The 23,213-nt window shown below is 42.5% G+C and overlaps 1 protein-coding gene across 2 annotated transcripts in view; it reads left to right on the forward strand.

The window, feature by feature from the left end:
- The window catches only part of Dscam (DS cell adhesion molecule), a 657,480-nt gene that overhangs the window by 601,908 nt on the left and 32,359 nt on the right, over positions 1-23,213 (forward strand). For both annotated transcript variants that reach the window (XM_074072614.1, XM_074072615.1), the window contains exons 26-29: positions 1,084-1,374; positions 4,367-4,543; positions 15,994-16,024; positions 22,244-22,359. In XM_074072614.1, the coding sequence (XP_073928715.1) occupies positions 1,084-1,374; positions 4,367-4,543; positions 15,994-16,024; positions 22,244-22,359 (615 nt within the window). The remainder of the gene's footprint in view (positions 1-1,083; positions 1,375-4,366; positions 4,544-15,993; positions 16,025-22,243; positions 22,360-23,213) is intronic.

A 23,213-nucleotide genomic window follows, 5' to 3' on the forward strand; every position in this document is an offset into this window, starting at 1 on the left:
ATCCCATTATTTCATTTGTAGTTCAAAGAAAAGCGTCACTTGGAAATCAAATAGAGGGGGTGAATTTGATCAAAGTACATGATATGTATGAATGGAAATATGACAATGAAACCCCTTTGTACAATTAATATATGCTAATACAAATGTTTTTTAAACAAAAGAGAAAGGGTATTGGTACCAACAAGAGTACCAAGGTTGAGCAGCATGAAATGTGGCATTTGTCCCCATTGCCCTTCTCTGGATGAACTTCTCTCTTAGTCACCCCCATATCCTGATCCATCCAATTTTCATATGTTTTGCCTCATGGGCTGCACTTTTCAGGCAGGAAGTGGCTCAGAGAGTTAACACTTCAGCATGAGTTGGGTTGTTTTTTTGTCACCTAAAATAACAGTAGATGAACCTCAGGAAATGGTACCCAGAGGTGAAAAGAGCAGCCGGGAAATGCCAAAAAAAGAGGAAGGATGTAGCTGTATGTAAGTGCAGAAAGCGGGTGGAGTGAGGTCTTCACAGATTTCATTGGGGGATGCAGGGGATGGGCTCAGATGGCAGGAGAGGGAGGGATGGTGTTTGGGTCCAGTGTCTGCGTTTTGGATAACTAGCAGTATAGTTCCAGTGACAAAAGTTGGTTTATACAGAATTATATCCATTAGGCCCATGGGATGCATGGTTAGTAGGGAATTGAGTCCCAAAAATATGTTCCAAATCCAACTCTGCCTTTCTCTGGAGTCAGGTACACCCACCTGAGAATAGAAATGGTTGCCACCCCTCCTACACACACACACAAAACGCAGCATGTGAATCACTAAGGGACTCCATATGTGAAAGACAACCCTGTTCTCCCTGAACTCTGTGATATACACAAATACCCACAAAGTTCTCCCACTCATACTTGGGTCATTATGGCTGAGAAAGCCTGTTGGTCCATGGAGTCTCCATTAACAGTGGACAAATTGCAAGTGGTCTATGACTTGGATTTGATCTGAGGTCTTGGGCTAATGGAGAAAATGGCCCAGGGAAATGCAGGAGTCCCGGTAGGGCACCCATCTGCTTGGCCACGAGCTGACCTCACTGCATCTCCCTCAGAGCCCCAGTTCTCTAAGGAGCAGGAACTCTTTGCCAGTGTCAACACCACACGTGTGAGGCTGAACCTCATCGGCTGGAATGATGGCGGCTGCCCCATCACCTCCTTCACACTTGAGTACAGGCCTTTTGGGACCACAGTCTGGACGACAGCTCAGCGGACCTCTCTCTCCAAGTCCTACATCCTGTATGACCTGCAGGAAGCCACCTGGTATGAGCTGCAGATGCGGGTGTGCAACAGTGCTGGCTGTGCAGAAAAGCAGGCCAACTTCGCCACGCTCAACTACGATGGCAGTAAGTTGATGGCTTTGTGGCCCTCCTGTTGGGGGGTGGGGGGTATGCACATGTGTGCTTTCCCATTTGACACTCATCCTTGCCACAATGTGCCCAGTGCCCACAGAGCCCATTAGGCTTTGGGGCCATCTTTCTGCGTGGTCCCTAATTCATTGTACCCAGATGACCACTGCTGTGTATTCAGAAGAAGGGGACTGAGGGCAGAGGACTTCTCCCTGAGAAGTCTGGGTGCAGGAGTAACTTCTCTGAGGGCTGAAGGATTCTTTACCTCAGCTTCTGTGCCTTTGTCCATGACTGTGAGCTAACATTGCTTTTGTTGTCTTCTACCCTTCCCCCACTCATCCCAATCCACATAACAACTTTTTCTTTTTGCTTTCATTAAGCCCTTAAATTGCATGTGCAAATCAGATTCCCATGTTGAAGGAGCGTTTAAGAGAGCAGAAGCAGGGCCACTGGGCGAACAGAAGGATACAGAGGTGTTAGTGTGCATATGCAAACTCACGCACACAACAGGCACACACATGCAGGTGCTTCTAGAAACTAGGCAAGATATCTCAACGTTTCATTTAAATTCTTACCCATGTTTATAGTGTCATAAACCATATGTTTATGCATATGTCATGTTTAATCTATGTTGATGGATATCTGCACAAATGCCCAGTTCAGCAAAGCTGCAAGGGAGCATCACCAAAAGTTAGTTTGTGAGCCCTTTAGAAAGTCCTTGGTAGCAGCAGGTCTCTCAGTGCTGATTGCACGCGTGGAATAGCAGTGATAGAATGGGATGCTCTGATCGCAAGCAAAGTCCAACAGCAATTTATTAGAACTTTGGAACTGCAGCCTATCTCCCCTCACTGCCTTTCACTCCCCACAGGGCAGGCTGGACCGTGGTCTGTGTGGGCCCAGAGCCGGCTCTTCCTGCTATGGCACATTGTACAAACCCACCCCTGCATCTCCTGCCCCAGGCCATTACTTCCCAAAGTCCTGCTTGGACAGAGCTCGGCTCTTCTCTAACACTTTCAGCCTGAGTCCCTGGCTAGAGGAAAGTCCTGGAAGGAAGTCCTTCTGGTGTTGCAGCTCCAGCCCCTGCAGTTGACTCCATCCCCAGTCTCCAGAACAGCCTATGTGGCTCCCAGAGAGCAACCTTCCCCTTCAAGGGCCTCCTGCCTTTAATATTTCTATTCTGAGTGGCCTCATTCAGAGCAGGTGATCAGTAGCAGAGCAGCATTTGCAGCTAGGTGTCTCCTCCAATGGGGTTTAGTTTTCTTTTCTTACAGAACAAAGGACTTTGACACTTATCAAGCACTTAGCATTTAAGGGCTCACCCAAGTCCTTGGCCATATGGACACCTTTGGGCATTCTTCTCACCTGGATTATTAATCTGTGGTCACACTCCAGCCCACAGTGGTGCTCCACTGTGGATAGATGCCAGGGCCCTCGGCTGAACCGCACACACTGGGGTTGTGCTCACAGCTGATAATTTCATTAGGAACTACTCATGTAGAGAATTTGAAACTGCAATTACAACTTGCTAGTGTTCCACAGATTTTAAATGCATTTCTTCCAAAATGCATTTGCTGTTCTCACTTTATCCAGAGTCACAATGCACAAAATGTCCTGGGAGCTCCCCTTAATTCTCTAAACTTCAAAATAACATTATAGCACTAAGAAATAAGGGTGCATATTTGTATTTCTTTGAAGAAGGTGACAGATTTCCTTGAAGCAATCATGTGGATATATAGCTTTAATATCTCTTTTGTCACATCTGCCTGAAGAATTCTTTTCATTTCGGGGGAAAACAAACATTAACAGTTAGCCTTACATTCACACCAGTCAAGTTTCTGACTTCCATTTCTTTATCTGACTCTCTCTTCTGCTACTTCCTTTACCAAACATTTGCACTTGACTTTGTGTTGTCTAGGTTTATAGGCCCAGCCTCACGGGCACCCCTTTCGTGCCTCTTACCTGGTGTCAGAGCATTTGTGGAACATGGTTTCCAGCCCCAAATGCTGTGGAGTTGAAAGAACCCTCTCTTGGCTCTGACACAGATCTTAGAGGGCCGAGGGTTCTGTTATCCCTGCTCTACTTACTAAATGTAGGAGAAGGATCATTTTTGCTCAGGGGGAAATTATCTTATTTTTGCATTATTTTTCCTAAAGCACTGACTTTCTGGCCCCGATTTTACATGCAAAAGGCAGTGAGATGGAGCATCTTACATAATGGGGAATGGCAAGACCTGCACCCCATAAAACATGAATGTCTGTTCAGATCTCTGCAACCTTTTGTGTTCAGCCTCCGGGTAGAAAGTGACTTAAAATAGCGCAGAGTTCACTTTACTTGTGTATTTTCTTCTAATTCTAAATAATCGGAGTTTCCTGATATAGTTTAACAGTGCCTGGTCGGCAAGTCGCTGCTTCATAAACCCTGATGGGCCCTGTTTGAAAAGTTGTCTGCAGCTCTGTGTCCTAAAATGGGAATTTTTAAAATAGATTTAAAGCTGTGATAAAAAATCAAGTGAATAATCAAATGACAAGGTCTAAATTTCTTTAGGCCAGAGTATCTGGTACAGTCTCCCTGCACGCAGTCTTCTTTTCATTTGCCAAACCTATTGTTCTTCTTGATGCTCCATTTTTCAAATAGCTTTAGAGATTGCACCATGGGTGACAGTCAAGGGGACACTTAATTCCCAGTGAATTCCTGTGGCTTTTGTAAGCTCCAAGCCTGTGCCTTATGCTGTCAGGTGTCTGTACTAGCAGTACTTTGCAAAATGAAGTCCTGTTCTCAGATGTGCTGTGAAGTGCCCTGGAAGCTTGGGCAGAGGGAGGGGAGTTGAGCTTGTAAGAAGTCATCAAAGACCTAGGGAAGACTTCCTCTCATTGCCCATCATCTCAGACACCCTGGATCACACCGCGCGATTTTTATAACCTGTCATCCCTAAAAACTCCACCATGCCGTCGTCATTAATAGCCATCTAACATCGTGGCCCTGCTTGCAGGTACAATTCCTCCACTCATTAAGTCAGTCGTCCAAAGTGAAGAAGGGCTGACGACCAACGAAGGGCTCAAGATGCTGATGACCATCTCCTGCATCCTGGTGGGCGTCCTGCTGCTGTTTGTTCTCCTGCTAGTGGTGCGGAGAAGGCGGCGGGAGCAGAGGCTGAAGCGGCTGAGAGGTAGGATCAGGGCCCTCTGTCCACCCTGTGCAGTCTCTGGAGAGAGGTCAGCCAGAGAACACACCCCACGGGGAACGGCCTCTCTCTGAGCCACGTCCACCAGCTGCCTGATTCTGTGGTGCTCCCACAGCAAGACTGGAGAGCCCCAGGGGAAAAGGAATAAAAATATTCCTATCTCAGACCATCAGAAACTGAGTGCAAATCAGCCCCTTAAAAGTCCCCTAAATCCTAGCTATCAGAAGACAAAAAAAATTAATTTCTCATGGGTTTTTCAACGCCACTCTGTTTAATTTTCAGTGGTTCCAGCAAAGCCACCAATGATGGCTTTCTTTGAAAATAGCTATCAGATTTGCTGATAATTATCTTATTGCCTGGAGGCAGAAATTGAGGGCTTATGTACAGGTCAACAAGCATTGTGAAGAAGAAAACACATGCTTTCCCAAATTAGAAATTTGAGCTGAAGCCTGGTGTAAGAGGTGCACGCTAAGAAAATGGAGAACTTAGGCCCAATGAGATCCACGGTGAACTTAGCTGTTATTAGAATGCTGGCTCTGTGTTTCTCTGTGATGAGGCTATTTTAGCCTTTGGCCAAGACCCCTTGCTCTACAATGTGAGGCAGGGAGTTCTTTCAAAGATGAAACTCTATGCAGGAGAAATCCTTTGTCCTTTACTGAACAGCATCTTTGACCTTGCCATTGCTTTGGTAAAGTACATGGACCAGGTATTTGCATTTCAGTGTTGTGTGAAATAAAGCAGTACACATCTATCAATGCAATATGTAGTAATGTAGTAGTAGATACACAGATGTATAGATACATAGATATACATAAACATATACACACACACACACATCAATGCAGTATGGAGTAATGTTAGCAACCTACGGAGTCTTCAGAGTTACATTCAAGGAATAAGCATTGAAGCACTCCCCACAAAACATGTCTACAATATCCCCAAACCTTGCTTCTGTATTTAGAAAGTAATGATTGCTTCTGTGATGCTTTACTTGACCATAATCCAGTTAGAGCAGCAGGACATGGGGGACGTTTTCTCACCCTCGTCCCCCTCATTATGTAGCTGTCACACATCTTACTACCAATTTGCTCTCACACTGCCAACAAATTAAAATATTGGAAGAACATTGCACTCCATCTGTACGCATTAACAGTCCTTCCATTAAATCTCTCACAGTCCAAATAATTCAGATGAACCAGCAATCTCATTAAAAAATTGTCTTTCAATTTTGCAGACATTACTTGAGTGAGTTCTGGATCCTTAGAAATGTGCTAAGTGCTTGATATAAAAAGATGAGAAGAAAGAGCTTTCTGGACACTAGAAATAGTGTAGGAGACAGACCCCAAAGCATCTAACCGGAACACCAAGTGTCATGGACACCAAATCCTATATCAGTGCAAAAGAGGGCAAAGGAGGCTGCCTAAGGGCTACAAAAAATAATATTACAAAATATAATATTACCCACCATGTTGACAAATTCAGTATAAAGTGAGCCATGTTGAATTCCATTTAAGCATTTTTATCATCAAAATACCCAAAGGACATTTCTACCGTCCCCTTTCACTGACAGAAGCATCCCGTGGCCTAGACTTGAGGGACATTGTCACTGAGGTAACAAGAAGTCTTTCCTTGCTTCATCTAGAGAGATATGCCGAATGAGCTGCATGTGGGGGACTGTGAATTGCCCCTAAGTCTTAAAAGTGGTTTATAAGGGTCTTATTAAAGACCTGTAGTTAGTCCCAAGAGTTTGGCAGTAGGTGTGTTAAATGGCTACGCCACGTTTCCCAGCAGTGTAGCCTCAGCCAAGCTTACCCGCCCTGCTGTTTCTGTTCCTGCCTTCCCAACTATTGTTTTATTTCTGCTATTCTACACATAATTTGAGCGCCCAACCTTGCTTTTCCTTGCTGAGAGCATTTGCAGTTAAAGCTGTTGCTGATATGTCCAGGTCATCCTGGGGGAAGACCTGTGTGTCCTTTTTTTAATTCTTAACAGTTCCTTATAATTTAGTTTGCTTTGCAAGGGCAATATCCAGAGAACATCCCAGAATGACATTTGATTATTGCCATCTCTACTTCTAGGCATTCCTGTTTTGTAGTTGGGCTAGCAATCCATTACATCCCAGAGCACGGGCCTTCATTCTCCTGGAAGACTTTAGTTTCCTTTGTGCTGGAGAAAAGATAGAGCCAACACAAGGTTTCCTCTAGGAAGAAAGCAAGAAGTATGGCAGAGAGGATGTCTTCATGAGAGATACTAAGGAGCAAAGAATTCCAGAGAAGTAGCTTACTATGGTGCAAAGGCAGGGCAATCTTGCATTTTGTACCTGCCTAATTACAGTCTCAAATCAAAAATGTGGAAGAAAGTCAACAAGAATGCAAAACACAGGGTGCCCAAATCCATGCTACTTCCTAATGCCAGGTTTAATTTGAAAGTCCAGAAACAAACCATTCAACAAACCATTGTGAAATGGCTTGATATATGTACCCTGTGGGCCAGATGTAGCGTTTTTTAAAATGAAGAGCTACATGTTCTTCTTAGCTATTTCTGTTTGATCGCAAGAGTTTGGCAAGGTCCTGGAAAGTACAAAGATCCTAAGGCCCTGTCCCAGAGCAGTAGAAGAGGACACTCTAGTGACAGTAGATCAAGGGTTTCATAGAGGACAGGCTCCTTTATATGTTACTTTGAATAAATGGTGAGCTGTAAAGAAGTAGTCAGTGAAAAACCAAGGCCAGGCTACTTCCCCAGAAAGACTTTTGTCTTTTAGTCCCCTTGGAAATGTTCATTAATGACAGAAAATATTTCTAACTCACTCAGGGAGAGAAAGTACGACCCCAGAATTTAGAGCAACAGGTGCCTCTCTATTAAACATCCAGCGTTCATAAGAGTCATCCAATTAAAAGCTGACCCACATAGACACAGATTCTGTGCCTGTGTTAGAATAAGTTCACATATACTTACAGATTCTACAGAGAGAATTATTTCCCACAATATTTTTATTGGCCAAAATAAGGACAACATTTCTAGAAATATGTCATCATTGCAGGAGCAACCACCTACCAGAATCAAAATTGGGAATAAGAAAATTAAAATTATAGAAAAATATGGTAGGGGAACCTAATGGATTCTTTTGGAGTTATTATATAAGATGAACTTAAAATTGATGACCTTGTTTGGTCACATTGTTTAATGTTCCAAAGTACTAGATGGTTTCTAAGAATGGTATATTTTACTGTAAAGACAAGCAACCTAGTTAGGTGAGTACAATATAATGTTATTCCATGTAAAAATAAAAAAAGAAAGAAAGAAAATGGGACTCAAGCAGCTTAGACAACCTATATTCTTTCTTCCTGAGGACTTACTAATTTTAGAGCATAGCAACTTCCTAAAGCCTAAATTGTCTGAAAGTACTACTTTTTAAAAATCTATAACCTTATCCAGCAGTTCAAAAGCCAACATTTTGCTATCAATGATGCCCTGGTTTTTCCACAATTTCTAGATCCTTTGAAGTACAAGGTTATCGAGAGAGTCACTGGCCGGACCCAAAATCCCAACAGCCCCAGTCTTACAAAAATTTGATTCCCAGGTCAAGCACTCAACTCCAATATTACTAAAAGCTTTCTCCTTCAGGATGACTTTGCCTGAGTTGGCACAGTCAGTATGGGTCAACTGGCAGTACCAAGTCAAAAACTCAGGAACTTTGAAGAAGTTAAAAATAAAAAGTGTGTGGTATGAAGTTGACCATGTCTCTATGGAAAAATGTCCTTCTCTCCTTGAACAGAAATATATTTATTATTTTATACTAATACAAAACTAAACAATTCCAGCTGACCATTCCCAGAGAGAATCTGGGCTCATGGTCTAGGGCTCAAGGTGGGCTCTGGGGAGTCTTTATCACTTGTGAATTCTACAGTGATACTCTGTGCTCTGAAGATGGACCAAAAGCTCTACTCATTTGTAAAATCAAAAAGTAACTTGATCTATACTAATCTAAAGCAGAGATGCAAATCTAGGAGCCAATGACAGACTTGAGTAGATTTAGAGTAACTCACGATGGCCCCAGACTAATGCACAGGGCCCCTCCAAAGTGGGAGCCCAACAGAAAGTATGCCCCCTAGAGGCTTCACTGCCAAGCTAATAAATGTCCAACTTCTGGTTAAGATGGATGACATCAGAAGCCTGTACTCTGAAATGCTTTACTTCTATGGCTTCCTTCCTTTCTTCCTTCCTTTCTTCCTTCCTTCCTCCTTCTTTCCTTCCTCCTTCCTTCCTTTCTTCCTCCCTCCCTCCCTCCCTTTCTTCTTTCCCTCTCTCTTCCTCCCTTCCTCCCTCCCTCCTTTCCTCCCCCTTATTCCTCCTTTTTTCCTTCCTTCTTCCTTCCTTCCATCTTTCCTTTCTCTTCCCTTCTCTATTCCTTCCACATTCCCCCTTTCTCTCTTCTTTCTCTCCCTCCTTCCTTCTCTAAACCCTTCTTTCCCTCTTTCTTTCTGCCTTAGTGTCTTAGTTAAATAAATCTTTCAAAACTCCACACTCTGTGACAGAACTAAATGGAAGACAGTTCATGTGTCTGTGAGTGGGAACAAAGGAAGCATTGGAGTGGAGGAGACAGACTCAAAGATGTGACTGGAGCCGAGGAGAGGAGAGTGCAGTCAGGAGTAGTCATGGATGTCCGTGTGTCCCTGGAACCTCCCCTGTCTTGCCTAGGTGTTCCAGTTGGTCCTTGTTTGGTTCAGGTCACAAATGTATACAACTGTTTTGGGGGCTCACATATTTTTCCTCAGCTTTTGAGTCAGCTTTCACTTGAGCATGCTGATGAGTGAGGTCCTGTTTGGGATCTTGTAAAAACTTAAATGCCAGTTTACAGCCCTCACGAAAATAGCTACTTTATGAGATGCATTTCGGTTCTTCAGAAAAGCAATGTCTATTGATGGGAGTCTGCAAATAAAAGATTTTGATGGATAGAACAGCAAGATGAAATCTGTGCCCTAGATGGTTTTCCTTTTCCTTTTTCTTTTTCTTTTTTTTTTCCTTTCTGCATGTGTACAAGTGACTGCCCCATTGAAGCTAGGTTAAGCACATTCCATTTTCCTCAGCTAGAACTTGAGGCAGGAAAACTCAGTCACATGGCTATGAGTAGGAGCCTTCTCCTTTTTTAAAGAAACATTTGGATGTGAAAAAGAGGAGGCAGCTCATATTTGCCCTATGGATGTGCCCTTCATGCTTGTGCAGACCCAGGATGAGAGCAGTAGTCCTCAGAGAGTACACAAGAGCTAGCAAAGACCCAACTGTCATGGTTGTATCCCACTTGGAGTGTTTCTCCCAAGATCTGATTGAACTATGTATTTCCATAGCACTTTACTGTAAATTGTCTTGCTTTAGTCTCTCAACAGCTGTGCAAAATAGGTTGAGTGTAAAGTCAGCATTTTTATGTCCCATGTAATTGACTTGAAAACTAAAGACCAGAAAGGCTCTGACATGAGGAACCTGGTCCAAAATCACATATCAAAGGGTAGCTCCAATCACTGTCGCAACCTAAGACTTCTTCCCAAGAAAGTTCTTTAGATTTGGAAATAGTCAAGTAAAGAACAGTCTATCCCATTAATATAAAGGTAGCTTTCAAAGGTTTAGCAATGAATCATGGAATCAGAGGATGTATTAACATGATATCAATAGTTACTTTAGAATTGTATGATCTCCTACCAAAAATAATTGGTTTATTCATTTTTTATCTTGATATTCCCTACCCTTCAGCTGGCCCCATATCTTCTGTCTTTCTCTCTAAATCTTTTCACCACTGAATACTTGAGAGAGTATTGTGTGCTCATCCACATTGCCTCTCACCCACTCCCAAACCATGCTGGGCTTGCTTCAACTCCACCACTCAAAAGAAGCTGGGGCAGATAAGCAGTGACCCTCAAATCACCATATTCTCCTTTCTGTCATGATTTTCTAGTGCTGCTTGTAGCATTCAGAGGGATAGCAAAATCTTCTGAAACTCTTTCCTTCCACATTTCACTGCCAATGGACTGGCTTGATGGTCTTTCTCCATCTCCCTCAATCGGCAGATCAAAGTGGGGGGGTAGCAACCCAGAACCCAGGAGCACAAGCCAGGGCCTTGAGGAAAGATCTCACTCAGTCTAAATCTCAGCTTGATCTGAAATGTGTGAAAAATATGACAGGCAATGGGTTTGGGCAAGAACAGGGCTTTGGGCGATGTTCTCGTTTGAACAGATGGCAAGTGGAAAGAAGAGGCTCTCAGCATCTGCTCTGCTTTGATGTGCACCAGGAGAAGTGCTCTTCAAACCAGAAAATGAGGACCAGGAACTACCAAAAGGAGGAAAGGAAGGGAGAGAAGAGGAAGGGATTAGACAGGAAGGAAAGGAGGGAGTAAGGAAGAGAGAGCTCAAAATGTTTGACAAAATTATCAGAGCCTTGATCACTTTAAATTATTTTATTCCTTCAAAACATACTATGCACTAGCCATTACTGGGGGAAGAGGAGATTTTCAACATCAGTTTTCAAATAACATTGACAAACAACAATTATGCACGTTCCAAATGACAAGTAACAAAATGTGGACACCACAAGTGCTGTGATAGTTCTCTGAAGGGAAAGATTCCCACCACCACTGGGGAGATTAGGAAAGGTGCCATGGGGTTCCAATCCTGAGAGACCTCAAAGGAAAGCATCTCTGGTTTCTGAACAAAATTATCCCAGACCTAATCCCAAGACATTTGTGGATAATCTTTGAATAATTAAAGGCAACTTAAAGGTGTTATGTGATTGTACTCTGTGCCCATCTCGAAACAATAAATTCTGGCCCTTAAAAATCAAGACAAGTCAGTTGAGAGATGATTTATAAGCAACCAGGACAGGACAGGGGCCACTGGATGTCTAGTGGCATCTAGTGAACCCCACCTGTGATTTGAAGGTTTGATAATGGAGCACCAGACTGTAGCTGACACCACAGGTGGCTGTCCCAGGCTCATACCCAGGTGGGAAAAGTTAATGTTGTAGAGCAAGGAATTCAAACTTTAAGATATTTTGAAAGGCTAGAGTCAAGAGGATTGAATTTAATCAAGATAACTGTAAAGTTGTGAAAATCCATGCTCATATGTAATGAGCGTTGTACCCTAACTAGGGTACAAGGGGAGAATATAAAAAATTGCTAGTGTTTGTGCTTGCTTCATTGAGTGAAAGACAGTAAGAAACCACAGGTCTTTCATAGAAGAAAGTCTCAAGTAAATAATTACCTAGAAACCATGCCCTATTCTCATAGGCTGAGAATTTTATAGAATTTATCCTGGGAAAGAAGAAGTTGAAACCAAGCAAAGGAATTGCAGCTCCAGAAGAAAACTTGAATGGCTTGCCAATGGTTCCAGAAGGTGTCATCATTATGGATAGGTAGAAAGTACATCGAGATTTCAGCTCCAGAGAAGGAGGGTGTTTCTCACAATTAAATGTAGCCTTGGGAAAACTTTGTGTGGCTTCCCCAACTACTAGGGTCTGGGCTATATCCAAGAGATAAAGAGGAAGGACCAAGAGAGAGGCAGCATGGAAACAGGTGGTCACAGTCTGAGGTAAGAGAAGCGATTTAGCTGTAGCTGCAGAGAAGCCATAGAACCAGTGTGTTGATTGCCTACTGGGCCTGGGAGGGAACACAGAGCAAGTTGCATCTGCAGAGGCAGGGGGCTTTGCAGGAGTGATATCAGGAGTTCTCCACAGAAAGTGGCAAGTGCAGGAAATTGAGAGAAAGAACTGGAGGTCCAAGCAGGAGACAAGAGCTGAAAGACAGCTAGGACCAGTATGGAAGGTCCTGCTCTGAATTAAAGGGCATAGGTGCAGGGAGTTACTTTAAAAGTCTCAAAGCACAGGTATGTCCAATAAGACACAGGTATTCTCAGTGAGCACTGTTCAGACCTGTTTCCTTCCTGAACTGCAATATCACATGGAGTTTGGGGAATGGGGAGTGGGAAATGTTGATTAGTCTGTGAAATTTGAGTTGAGGAGAAAGGACAAAAGGGAGGGCCCTATGGGAAGGGATCCAGGTGGGAGGCAGGTCATACCTGGAGTCCTGAGGAGACAGGTGGGGCTTGATCTGCAGCAGCACCATCAACCATCACTAGAGAGGCTGATGGACTCAGCTCTCGGAGGTCCACAGTCAGAACATATCACATCTGTCTGAGACACTGTAGAAGGGATCCCAAATTTCATTTGGAACCTGACTTGAAAGTCTTCGTTGCTCTTCATTCTAGGATTGACTCTAGGATTTTAACACATTTTAATAACTTGCCAACTCTCTCTCACCCCTAAACAAGTGTGTCTAAGCTGAGATACTGTCACCTTCTCTTCACACTGTCCCTGTGTGAGTGTGAACAGCATCCAGAGCCCTCAGCTCTGCCCTGCATCTCTCACCAACTGGACTGCAAATCTGCCTCTGAATGGCCCCAGCTTTGAAACAGACACCTCAGCCCTCTGCCCAACTCTGCCTTCCTGTCCTTTTAGTCTTCTTTCCTGCCCTCCCCTGCAGATCCTCAATCTTGCCATGTTTCCTGAACTTACTGAAGTCCATCTGCAATGTCCCCTCCACACCCAGTAGAGCTGTAATTCTTGCAGATTCACTCTATGGTCACGCCACATGTCACCCTCATACCCCTCAGCTCTCTAATCCCACCCCACAGCTTCTCACTTGTACCCTTGTAAGGAACTGTTCATGGTCCCAGCACCCAGCACCCCCACCACAGCCTCTTTGAATAGCCTGTTGAATTGGAGTTCACAGAACCCTCTCTCTCTGCCACCACCATCACCTCTTTCTTCAGACTATAGCCTGTCACATGAAGTCTTCTCTCCTTACCTCCGTAATATCTTGGCTACCTGCATTCACCACCACCCTGGCCACTTTTTGATCCGGTGAAACTGATATTACTTCCCATACAAACTCACTATTCCATGAGCTCTCTGTGTGGAACACATAGCCCATTCAGGTCTAAGCCCTACCCACCCCCAAGTTCCATGTTCCTTTCAGGCAGGGATCACTAGTCTACATCTTTCCAGACTGACCCAGCCTGACGCATTGCTTTCCTCAGATCACCTCCCTCATCCCACTGGAGCCAGTTGTCTGCTCCTTTATGTGTCCTCATGGATCTGACTCTATCCAACTCCAAAACAGTCCCACTCTGTGAAAGGACTGAGGACAGTGGTGAAAATGTTTAAATCACAGACATTGGATTTTCATGCTCACTTGGCATATCTGGGGCCCAGTTTCCTTGTCTCCAAAATGGGCATAATGATCCCATTTGAGGTTGACATTAAAGGGACTCCAGCCAGCAGTCTTAAAGTAACCACATGATCCATATCCCCAGGACATGCTCAATGGTCACCCCAGCCTTCCCTGGTCATCCAGATCCCATCACGGTGCTTTAAACTCTAGCCTCTCAGCTTACCCAAAGGAGAAACTCATAGAAGAGAATTTCCACTAATATAAATGCTCTCAAAACTCCAGATGAAACTGAAGGAAGACAGAGTAGCTAAGGCAGAAGGAGGAGGGATCTGTTCTCAAGTGTTAAGTGTGGCTTTGGGTGCCAGAGGCTGTGGGAGAGCTTAGCCCAGGAAAGACACCTGCAGGCTACAGACAAGAGGACTGTGCAGCTAGAGCTCAAAGGATTGAGAGAGAGCTCTGTTCTCACTTGTGGGAACAGTGCATTGGTGTGAAAAGATCACAGGAGAATAAGCTGATGACTGACCAAGCTTGTATTGTGCAAGCGAGGGAGGCAGTCTATTCAGTTACATGCCAAGTGTGAGCTGAAGACAAGCTTTACTTCTTGGATTTTTTCCCTCTTTGTTGGAGTATTGTACTAGCTACTGTTGGTGGTTACATGGAACTAATTAATCCCGAGCTTCTGGCATTTCATACATATATTTACTTTATAAGTGTTAAGTCATTCAGGAAGAGAAGAAATTCATTCTATTTACTTCATCTTTGCAGATAAATATAAAGACACGAACTGGGAATTTTTTTTTTTTTTGCCCTTATCTCTAATTTTGTTGTAGAGAGAGTATAAGCAATAATAGGAAGGAGCAAGGGGTTTTGCTGGTTGAGATAAGGATAGCTATACAGGGCATTGACTCACATTGATTTCCTGTGCGTGGGTGTTACCTTCTAGGTTAATTCTTTTTAATCTAACCTTTTCTCTAGTTCCTGGTCCCCTTTTCCTATTGGCCTCAGTTGCTTTAAGGTATCTGCTTTAGTTTCTCTGCATTAAGGGCAACAAATGCTAGCTAGTTTTTTAGGTGTATTATTTAAATATAAAGACACGAACTGGGAATTAAATGCTATTTTACTTCCTCTGCTTTTCCATGTGGGTGGAGTAGATGGGACCTGTTTCATCTTCCAGAATGAACCCATCTGTGCACCAACTCACGTTGAGGTTGCCAACAGGAACGGCATGGCTGACTTGAAGGGCCCAGCTTCGGGTCATTGGGTGTCAGCCTGCATGGGTTATTCTGTAACTGTCCTCATCCTCAACGGTATCTGCTCCCCTATGTGAAACTCATTATGTTTAAACATTAGCTCCACCCACCCCAGAATGGCATGAAAATGCTCCAACCTATGTAATTCTTCCCTATAGAGCCACTCACACAGTCTTTTGAGTCCATTCCCAGAAAGTTCTCTTCATTGAACAATAGACTTAACATGAAGTCTTCTCAAGGGCAATGAAATAAATAAAAAGAAGACCTTGGTGTTCTTAAGAAAGGAAACATTAATTTTTGCCAGAATGAAATGTTTAAAAAGAATAAATTACATTTCAATGGGAATGAGAATTTCAAAAACACTGCTACCACATAAGTAGACTTTTTCTACAACATTTTTAGGCAGGATTTCTTGTGTCAGGAGTAGTAACCAGGTCTTGGTAAACAATGTCCTCAGAGAAAAAGGAATAACAAAGTATTATTTCTGAATTTGAAATAAAACATCTATTTTTCCCCAAACAGCGGTATACCATGGGTGCAATTCTTTGCCCGACGTGAAGGAATCAGAGCTCTATAATAATGCTATTTTAAAGTGAGCTACAGTGCCATAGCTTTTTAATTCTGTTATTTTGGTAATGAAAAGAGGGGGTTTATACCACATCAATGACTTACTTTCAAACTGTTCATTTTCTTACTGCTGAAAATAAAATTGGGTTTTCTAGAAATGACAAACAGGTGGTAATAAAAACCTTAATAGGTATCTGAAATTTTATGGCCACTGGATAGTTATAGTATCTTTCTGCAATAAATAAAAGATATAAAAGAGTCTCATATAGAAGAAATAAGGAATCCATAAAAGTGTAGTCATTAGTAGTGATCTGGATATCCAATTACATTTTAAATGACTGTTGTCATCTGACTGCGGAACGTGAATTATTTATCTTGTACTAATACTAACTTTCTCTCCCCAGATGCAAAGAGTTTAGCTGAAATGCTCATGAGGTAAGAAAAGACCTAGCACCTCAGATTCCATGTTTAAAAGGACAAACTTCCAACTTGTGATAATTTCTTTTTTAAAATAAAGATGAGCTGAAATCGGCAACATATTTTCATTTCAACATATAATTTCCATTTCCATCTCCCTTCCAATATATCTATAGAATATCTAATTGGATATGTAGACCATCTATTTTTATTCATGCCATTGGTGATCTTTTTGGCTCATCCCAACTAATAAAACAGGGAACAGAGGGCGGTTATAAGAACTTTTAGTTTAGTTTTGCTTCTCCACAGATACATTACCTTTGAGATTAAGCCTTCTTTCTAACACAGTTAGCCAGGTTCAAGGATAACCACAAAGGGAAATGTGTTGTGCACTGTGCTCTTCAAAGGCAACTGGGTAGCTGAGAATGTCTCTTTCCCCAGCCCTCAGGTTCCTTCTGTGTCCCTCCACTAGCACACTCACCAGCTGCTACAGTCATTCTCTCCCCATTCTCAGTCCTGGAAGTCACAGGCTTTGTGTCTCATGGTGGTGCTGGGAGTTTCTGACACTGTGGCTGCCCCAGTCAAAACTGTTGAGTAGATGAGATGAACAGGGCTATTGAATAAGCAAGAAGATATTCACAACCGTAGAAGATAAACGTGCACCCTGTAGAGTTTTACTCGTAAATGCTCATGAGGCTGGTGACACAATGATGTGACATGATGTGAAGCAAGGAATGTGCTCCTTCCATGTCCCAGTATGACCTCTGTTTTCCACCCAGTCCCCCTCCTTCAAACAATAAGTTGTCTTATGCTTTGCAACCTCTTCACTCTCTATAAAAACCAGTACACTCTGATATGAAGTGTTTACACAGGTGGATTAATTGGCTGATATGTTACCTCTTCCTAATATTTGCATGTTGAGTCGTTTATAATGTCGTGATCAAATCAAAGGTGAAGAGGGGAAATTAGAGTCTAGGAGCTGCATAAGGAACATCTCAGATGCTCTGATAGTGAACTTGGGGTTGCCATTTAGGATGACATGATTGAAAGAGAAAGAGAATGGGGCCTGGGGGGATCTTCCCACTCCCATCCCCACCATAATTGGCTTTCGCCTCCTCCTCTCTCTCTCTCTCTCTCTCTCTCTCTCTATATATATATATATATATATATATATATATATATATATATTTTTATTTATTTATTTATCTATCATCTATCTATCTATCATCTATCAATCTATAATTAGCTCTTTTTGTTATTTATGAGGAGCCCATGCCCACATCACCAGCATCCTTGGGGACAGATGGCAGGGGTTGAATGCCACTGCTATGTGGATTACAAATTCCCACAGACATCTTTGGACACACTGTGTTTTAAAACAGCCTGAGTCACAGGTACAACAATGATGTGGAGGAATCCAGGAGAACTGAAGCATTTGGTGAGAGGAATAAGATGAATGTTGGTGCCGTTTGCCAGAAGTAGGAAAACAGAGGCAGTGTACCTATGTCTTGTTTGCTAGAGGGTGGGGTCAGAAGGCGGCGTTGATGGGAACAAAAAGTCATGTTGAATTTGGGATTCTTTCTAAGCATCCAATAAATGCTGGTAGTAAGAATCAGAGCTCAGTGGAGAAAACAAAAGGTACACATAAGATATCTCCTTCAGGAGGGGGATCTAATTATGGGGGTCAAACTTACATGAGTGATTGCAAAAATCTGTAAGAAATACCTTGTGGTCATGCGCTTCTGAAAGTCCATATTTGTTTTCTAAGCAAGTAGGAGGACATTTTTGTGGTCACATCTGTCATATCCAGACTCACCTGCACTCAGCAGATCTGATAAAACATCTGGAAAACAAAGAAGTGAGAATCGCTTAATTGATGTATAGTAGCTAATTTTCCTAATAAATTTAATTGCATAATGTGAACCTTAATACAATGAATTAATTGACATTTAAAATGAGGTAGTTTGATTTTTCTGGCTTCTCTTGAAAATGTCCCACTCACATGAGCACAGCCTAGGTGAGGAAGGGCTGAATGGTGCCCCTTAACACTGACTGTGACTGTTTCTCTCTGCTTCCTGGCCCACCCCAATTCTTTTCTCTAATCTCGTCTGCAGTAGGAGTCCAGGAGTCTCCTCGAGAGTGGAGAGCACTCTGGGCTGCTTTTCCTCACCTTTGCAGTGCTGCACTCCTTGCTTCCCCTTAGCCTTGCTCCCTGGCTCTTTGCCTGGCCACCTCCTCTACCCACCCCCGTGCTGTACATCGTGCTTCTGCCCAAAGGCTGTGAAACCATAGTCTATGTTTTCTGGCATGTTTGATATTTGTCCAGTGAGGATATTTGCTTTTTCCTCCTCCTGATGTCCTAGAATGCACTATTCTTATTAGCCCTGAAGCAAGACGTTGGAAGTCATCCTCTTTATTGATAAGGCAATTACTGTGGTTGGAAGGCCACCTGTTGATAAGAGCAGGAATGATTGATGGTCTTCTCAGTTGACAGGTGTCAAGGTGAAATGAGGAACATTAAAACAGTAATCACCACCACTTCCCATAGGTGAAAGTGATCAGTAGGGAGAGAATTTCCAGGCTCTTCAAATAGGTGGCTTTGTGTGGTATTAATTTAGAAGGAAAAGCCATGATTGTTGAAGAGTTGATCCAACCTAAGTTTGACAACTTCAATAGCCAGGCAACCAAAGACCTGGTCAATTTAGGACCACCCACATGTTGGAAGTAGCCCAGGTGATTTAAGTCCATCAGTGAAGAGGGCACTGAATTTCTGTCCCTGATCTTGGCTTTTGTGTTTTCTAGACAGCTGAGGACTGGGCAGACTTGGTGCCATGAGGAAAACGGAGCCACTAGCCTGTGCTAGGCATCATAGGCTGGTAGCTGGTTTTCTGATCTTGAGCAAATCATTGTACCACTCTGCTTCTTGCTTTCTTCATCTAAATCAAAGTCAATACTATTCCTAGCTTTATCTTTCTGTGATCTAGGTGAGTATAGCATTTGTTTTTAAACCATGGTCCACAACATATTTGCATATTTCAGTGGGATTAGCTATCTTAGACTGGAAAGACAGATGAGAGTCAGCAGAAGGATAGGCACCGACATCAGGACTCTCCAGAGACCCCTCACACAGCACAATTGCTCATAGCAGGACTTCATAAGCCCAGACATCCATCTATTTCACCCAAGCAAATATGCCAGAGAAAAGAATCTTAATCCATCACACTCAGATAGAAAGATTTTCCTTTTATATATTTAGACAAGAATACTTATTTAAAACATACCAGCCTTCTAATAGATAAGGAACTAATTGACATGGGTTTAATGGCCAAATATTAACACTAGAATGAGATGGTGATAAGCCATGAAAAGCTCAAATGGAGAGTTGAAATTAGGTTAGCTTTTTTTGATGTTCATATTTTTACGATGTAATAAAAATGTCCTTCCAGGTGTCAAAATGACATGATTCTATCTACAGTTTTTTCTACTTGAAGATGTTCATATCAATTTTGGAGGGAGCTATAAAAACATTAGTTTCCCACACACAACTTAAAGGAATTAGAAAGATTTTAAAGAGTTGTAGTGACCACTAGTAATTTGTTGGCTGAGCTGGGAATCACTGCACTTTGTAAACCACCTTCAGTTTTCCCCATCAGTGCCACTTTAATCAAACAGCCAGATGGCAATGTACAACCAAAGATTTGTATTTCAACAATAATTAATGCATTTTGAAAGATCCCATTTTGTTTAAAATTGGCAATTTTCCACAATAAAAACATTTATAATCTTCCAGATTGCAAATAAGTTTTCTTCAAATAACTGTTTTAAAGGTTTGTTGCTGTTGCAAAGACCAATTATAATCCCAAGGCTCATCCTTCAGGTAATGATAGGAAACCAAATATGGAAGCAAAGATTAATATAATGAAGCAGCTAGTAGACACCCAATATTTTAGAATGGGAAAGATATTGTTAACCCATAGCAAAGTCTTTGGGGACATGTCATTCAACTCACATTGTACCCCCAAGATGGCATGATTTACTTGATAAATGTTCATTGAGCACCTCCTTTGACTGCATGCTATTCTGGGTTCTAGAAACATACAAGATATCCCTAGTGGAGTGTATATTCCAGGAGGAGAGATGAGTAATGAATAAAATAAATCAATTAACTATATCTAATTGACACAATTAAATATATGCTGGAGAGTAATAAGTGCCAAGGAGACAAAATTAAGTAGAGAATAGGGAGAGGACTCAGGAAGGAAGACTTCCCACAGCAAGGCCATTCTGGCCCATGGCAAAGATGGTGGCTGTAAAATCTTGCAAGAAAAGAAAGGGAGCCAATCACATGAGTGTTGGGAGAGGGGGGTGGAGCATGTATTCCATGCAAAAGGGAATATCAAGAGCAAAGTGAAGGAGGAAAAATTAGCCCCTGAATCTCAAGGTTCATTGCACCGTTTTCTTACTCTCCCACCGCAGGGCCTGGCAGCACAGTCTGGAGAGGAAGGAGAAATTTACCTCCAGCCTTGACTGTCCTTGTTCGCAAGGTGTAATCCTATTTGGTCTTTGTGCTAGTAGCTGCATTCACAGCAGTTATTTAGCTTGCTTCCTGTGTCAGTCTGACAGCAGACCCCTTATTGTTGTTTAAGTATAGCCTGTGCTTGGTGCTCATCCTTGTTTAATAGAACAGCCACTGACTGCCTCATAACTACTCACGATGAGCAGAAGGAACTAGCTCACACTTCTATTTTTGGTACAAGGACAAGCTCAAGTCCCTAGTGAAGTTTCTAAACAGATCTTTCGGGTATTCACAGAGGAGTAGCTCCCCATATGTTTTGCGGAAACATAGCTTGTCTAAGCATGACAGAAATGCATCCCCCCACGGAACCAAAATGCTCTTTGTGGTACACCATGATTTGAATCTCCGCCTTCTTTTCTTCTTCTTAACCACAAGTGAAAGGAGAAATTAGTTAAGTAATTTGAAGCAGTATAGAGACCATGTGAGAAATCAGGCCAAAATGCCTGCCTGTGGGCTCTGAGTAATAAGCATGATCTAGACGCATAACCCAGTTACTCATCTGCAGAGCAGGAAATCTGGTTCAAGACCAAGTCCTCAGAGGCATGCTGCCCCTTTCAGAAGTTTCATTGTTCAGGGGCATCATAAAATATTCAGACTATTAGCACGGACTTTAACAGGCAGGGTTTGCAGGGGCTGCTGAGTGAACTTGACTTCCACAGTATTAAAGTTCCCTCACCCTTTAGGTTTAGGCGTGGAGAAAGAAGGATCCGTGCAGACATTGTCTTGGGACTCCATGTGAGCTACGTGGTTAGAGCCTTTGAGATGCAGTGTGGAGACCTTTCCTGTTCTCTGTCGAAAGTGCCTAAGACAGAGCAAAACCATCATGGAGTAAAGGAGGCTCCAGAAACCTTTATCAAAACAGATATTGACAATCATTGAGCTACATTTGTATGTGCTATACTCTTGTTGAATGAATTATCCCAACGACTGCTGCTTCATAGAGGGGGTTTCAGTAAACATTACTTTAACATCTAGAAAATTCTTCTACTTTGTAAAAACTGAACAGCCATCCTCCTAATAAGGATTATTAATTAGGGACTTTATTGGGTATTTTTTAGATTTCTGAACAACATGGAAGACTTTTTTTTACTGAAGGCTGTAACTGAATATGTCTATCCCATGCAGCTTTACCACATATTTTCCTTCAGTTTTAGAGACTAGCTCACTCTCAGAGTAATTTTCTGGAACACAAATTTTGAGACAAAATTATTATAGTAATTGCATTTTTTTTCTTATTCCAAAATGCATTATCAGTTAGGGAAACCGAACTAATGTCAGGGAAGCTAACAAGGTTTGTGATCTGCTAGTAGAACAAAAATAAAATGACACCAGATAAAAAAAGAAATCCATTAGTTAAACCAGCATCCAGTGATCAGCTGGTTTGCACACATCCTCCATTGCCATCACTGGAAAGTCTCATATCTGACAAACGGTGGGAAATTCTTATCTGTATTTTCTGAATCTCCTTGGACTGCTGACATTTAATATTAATAAATAACATTTAAATGAAGGAAAAAATCTCATATCATGTTTATTTTTCCCTCCCCTTCCCCCAAGCCATTGTCATAACTGAACAGTAAAGCAAGATGGCGTAGAGACATGCATTGGTGTACCATACCACTGAACTGTGTGTGTTAACACCCCCCCCCTCTTATTCCCAGTAAGAACACTCGGACCTCAGACACCTTAAGCAAGCAACAACAGACTCTGAGGATGCACATCGACATACCCCGGGCTCAGCTTTTGATTGAAGAGAGAGACACAATGGAGACCATTGGTAAGGTACCCTGCCTGCCACTGCACTGATTTGCCTGTGACAGCCATGTCTTCTCAACCCAAACAGGGAGCATGGGAATTACTAGATAGGAGAATGTCCTGAATGCTCTATCAGTACCAAAGCTGAAGGAAATAACAAGCACCAGCAGCTGTGTGGAAATTAACTTAGGTACACCTCAGTGATCTCCTGTGACAAGGGTTCCCAGCTCTGATCTGCTCTGGGTCTTTCATGAGGAAACAATTTATGCTGCTCCAAAGAATAAGGAGCTGTAATGAAACAAACCCAGAAGGCTGGAACACCAAAGCCCCATCTTGGAAATCCAAGTCATCAATTCTGATAAGGCCAGCCTCCACTAAATAAACCTTTGAACTCTACTATGCACTCAAATAAGTAAACGTCTCTGCACAAGATGTCTCCCCCACTTCCCAACACCCTGTGTCCTCCTGGGCTGTGGGAAGTCAGCTCCCTTGTTTCTTAGTCTTGGAACAGCCATGGAAGATGTGCTATGGCTTGTCCACCCAGAATCAGATGCTTTAACTCTGTCCTGCCTCCTTCCATTCAATAACAATCAATATTGCTAACATTTATTGACTTTTATAAGCACATTATGTGCATTGTTTGGTTTAAATTTCCAACTAGCTCGTGGAAAAGGTTCCACTTTTGTAACTGAGATGTAGAGAGGTTTGCATAGCTGGCCAAGGTCTCACAGACAGGAGCAGAACTAGGGTCCCCACCTGACCACCTGCTTCCCCACCATGCAATCTGCCTCCAGGACAGGTCATTGCTGCCTTCTTCCATACCAACAGACCACTTCCAGAAACCTCTGAATTCTGCTAAGCTTTCCAGAACCAAAG

The sequence above is a fragment of the Castor canadensis genome, chromosome 5 (genome assembly GCF_047511655.1).
Source record: "Castor canadensis chromosome 5, mCasCan1.hap1v2, whole genome shotgun sequence".
NCBI lineage: Eukaryota > Metazoa > Chordata > Mammalia > Rodentia > Castoridae > Castor > Castor canadensis.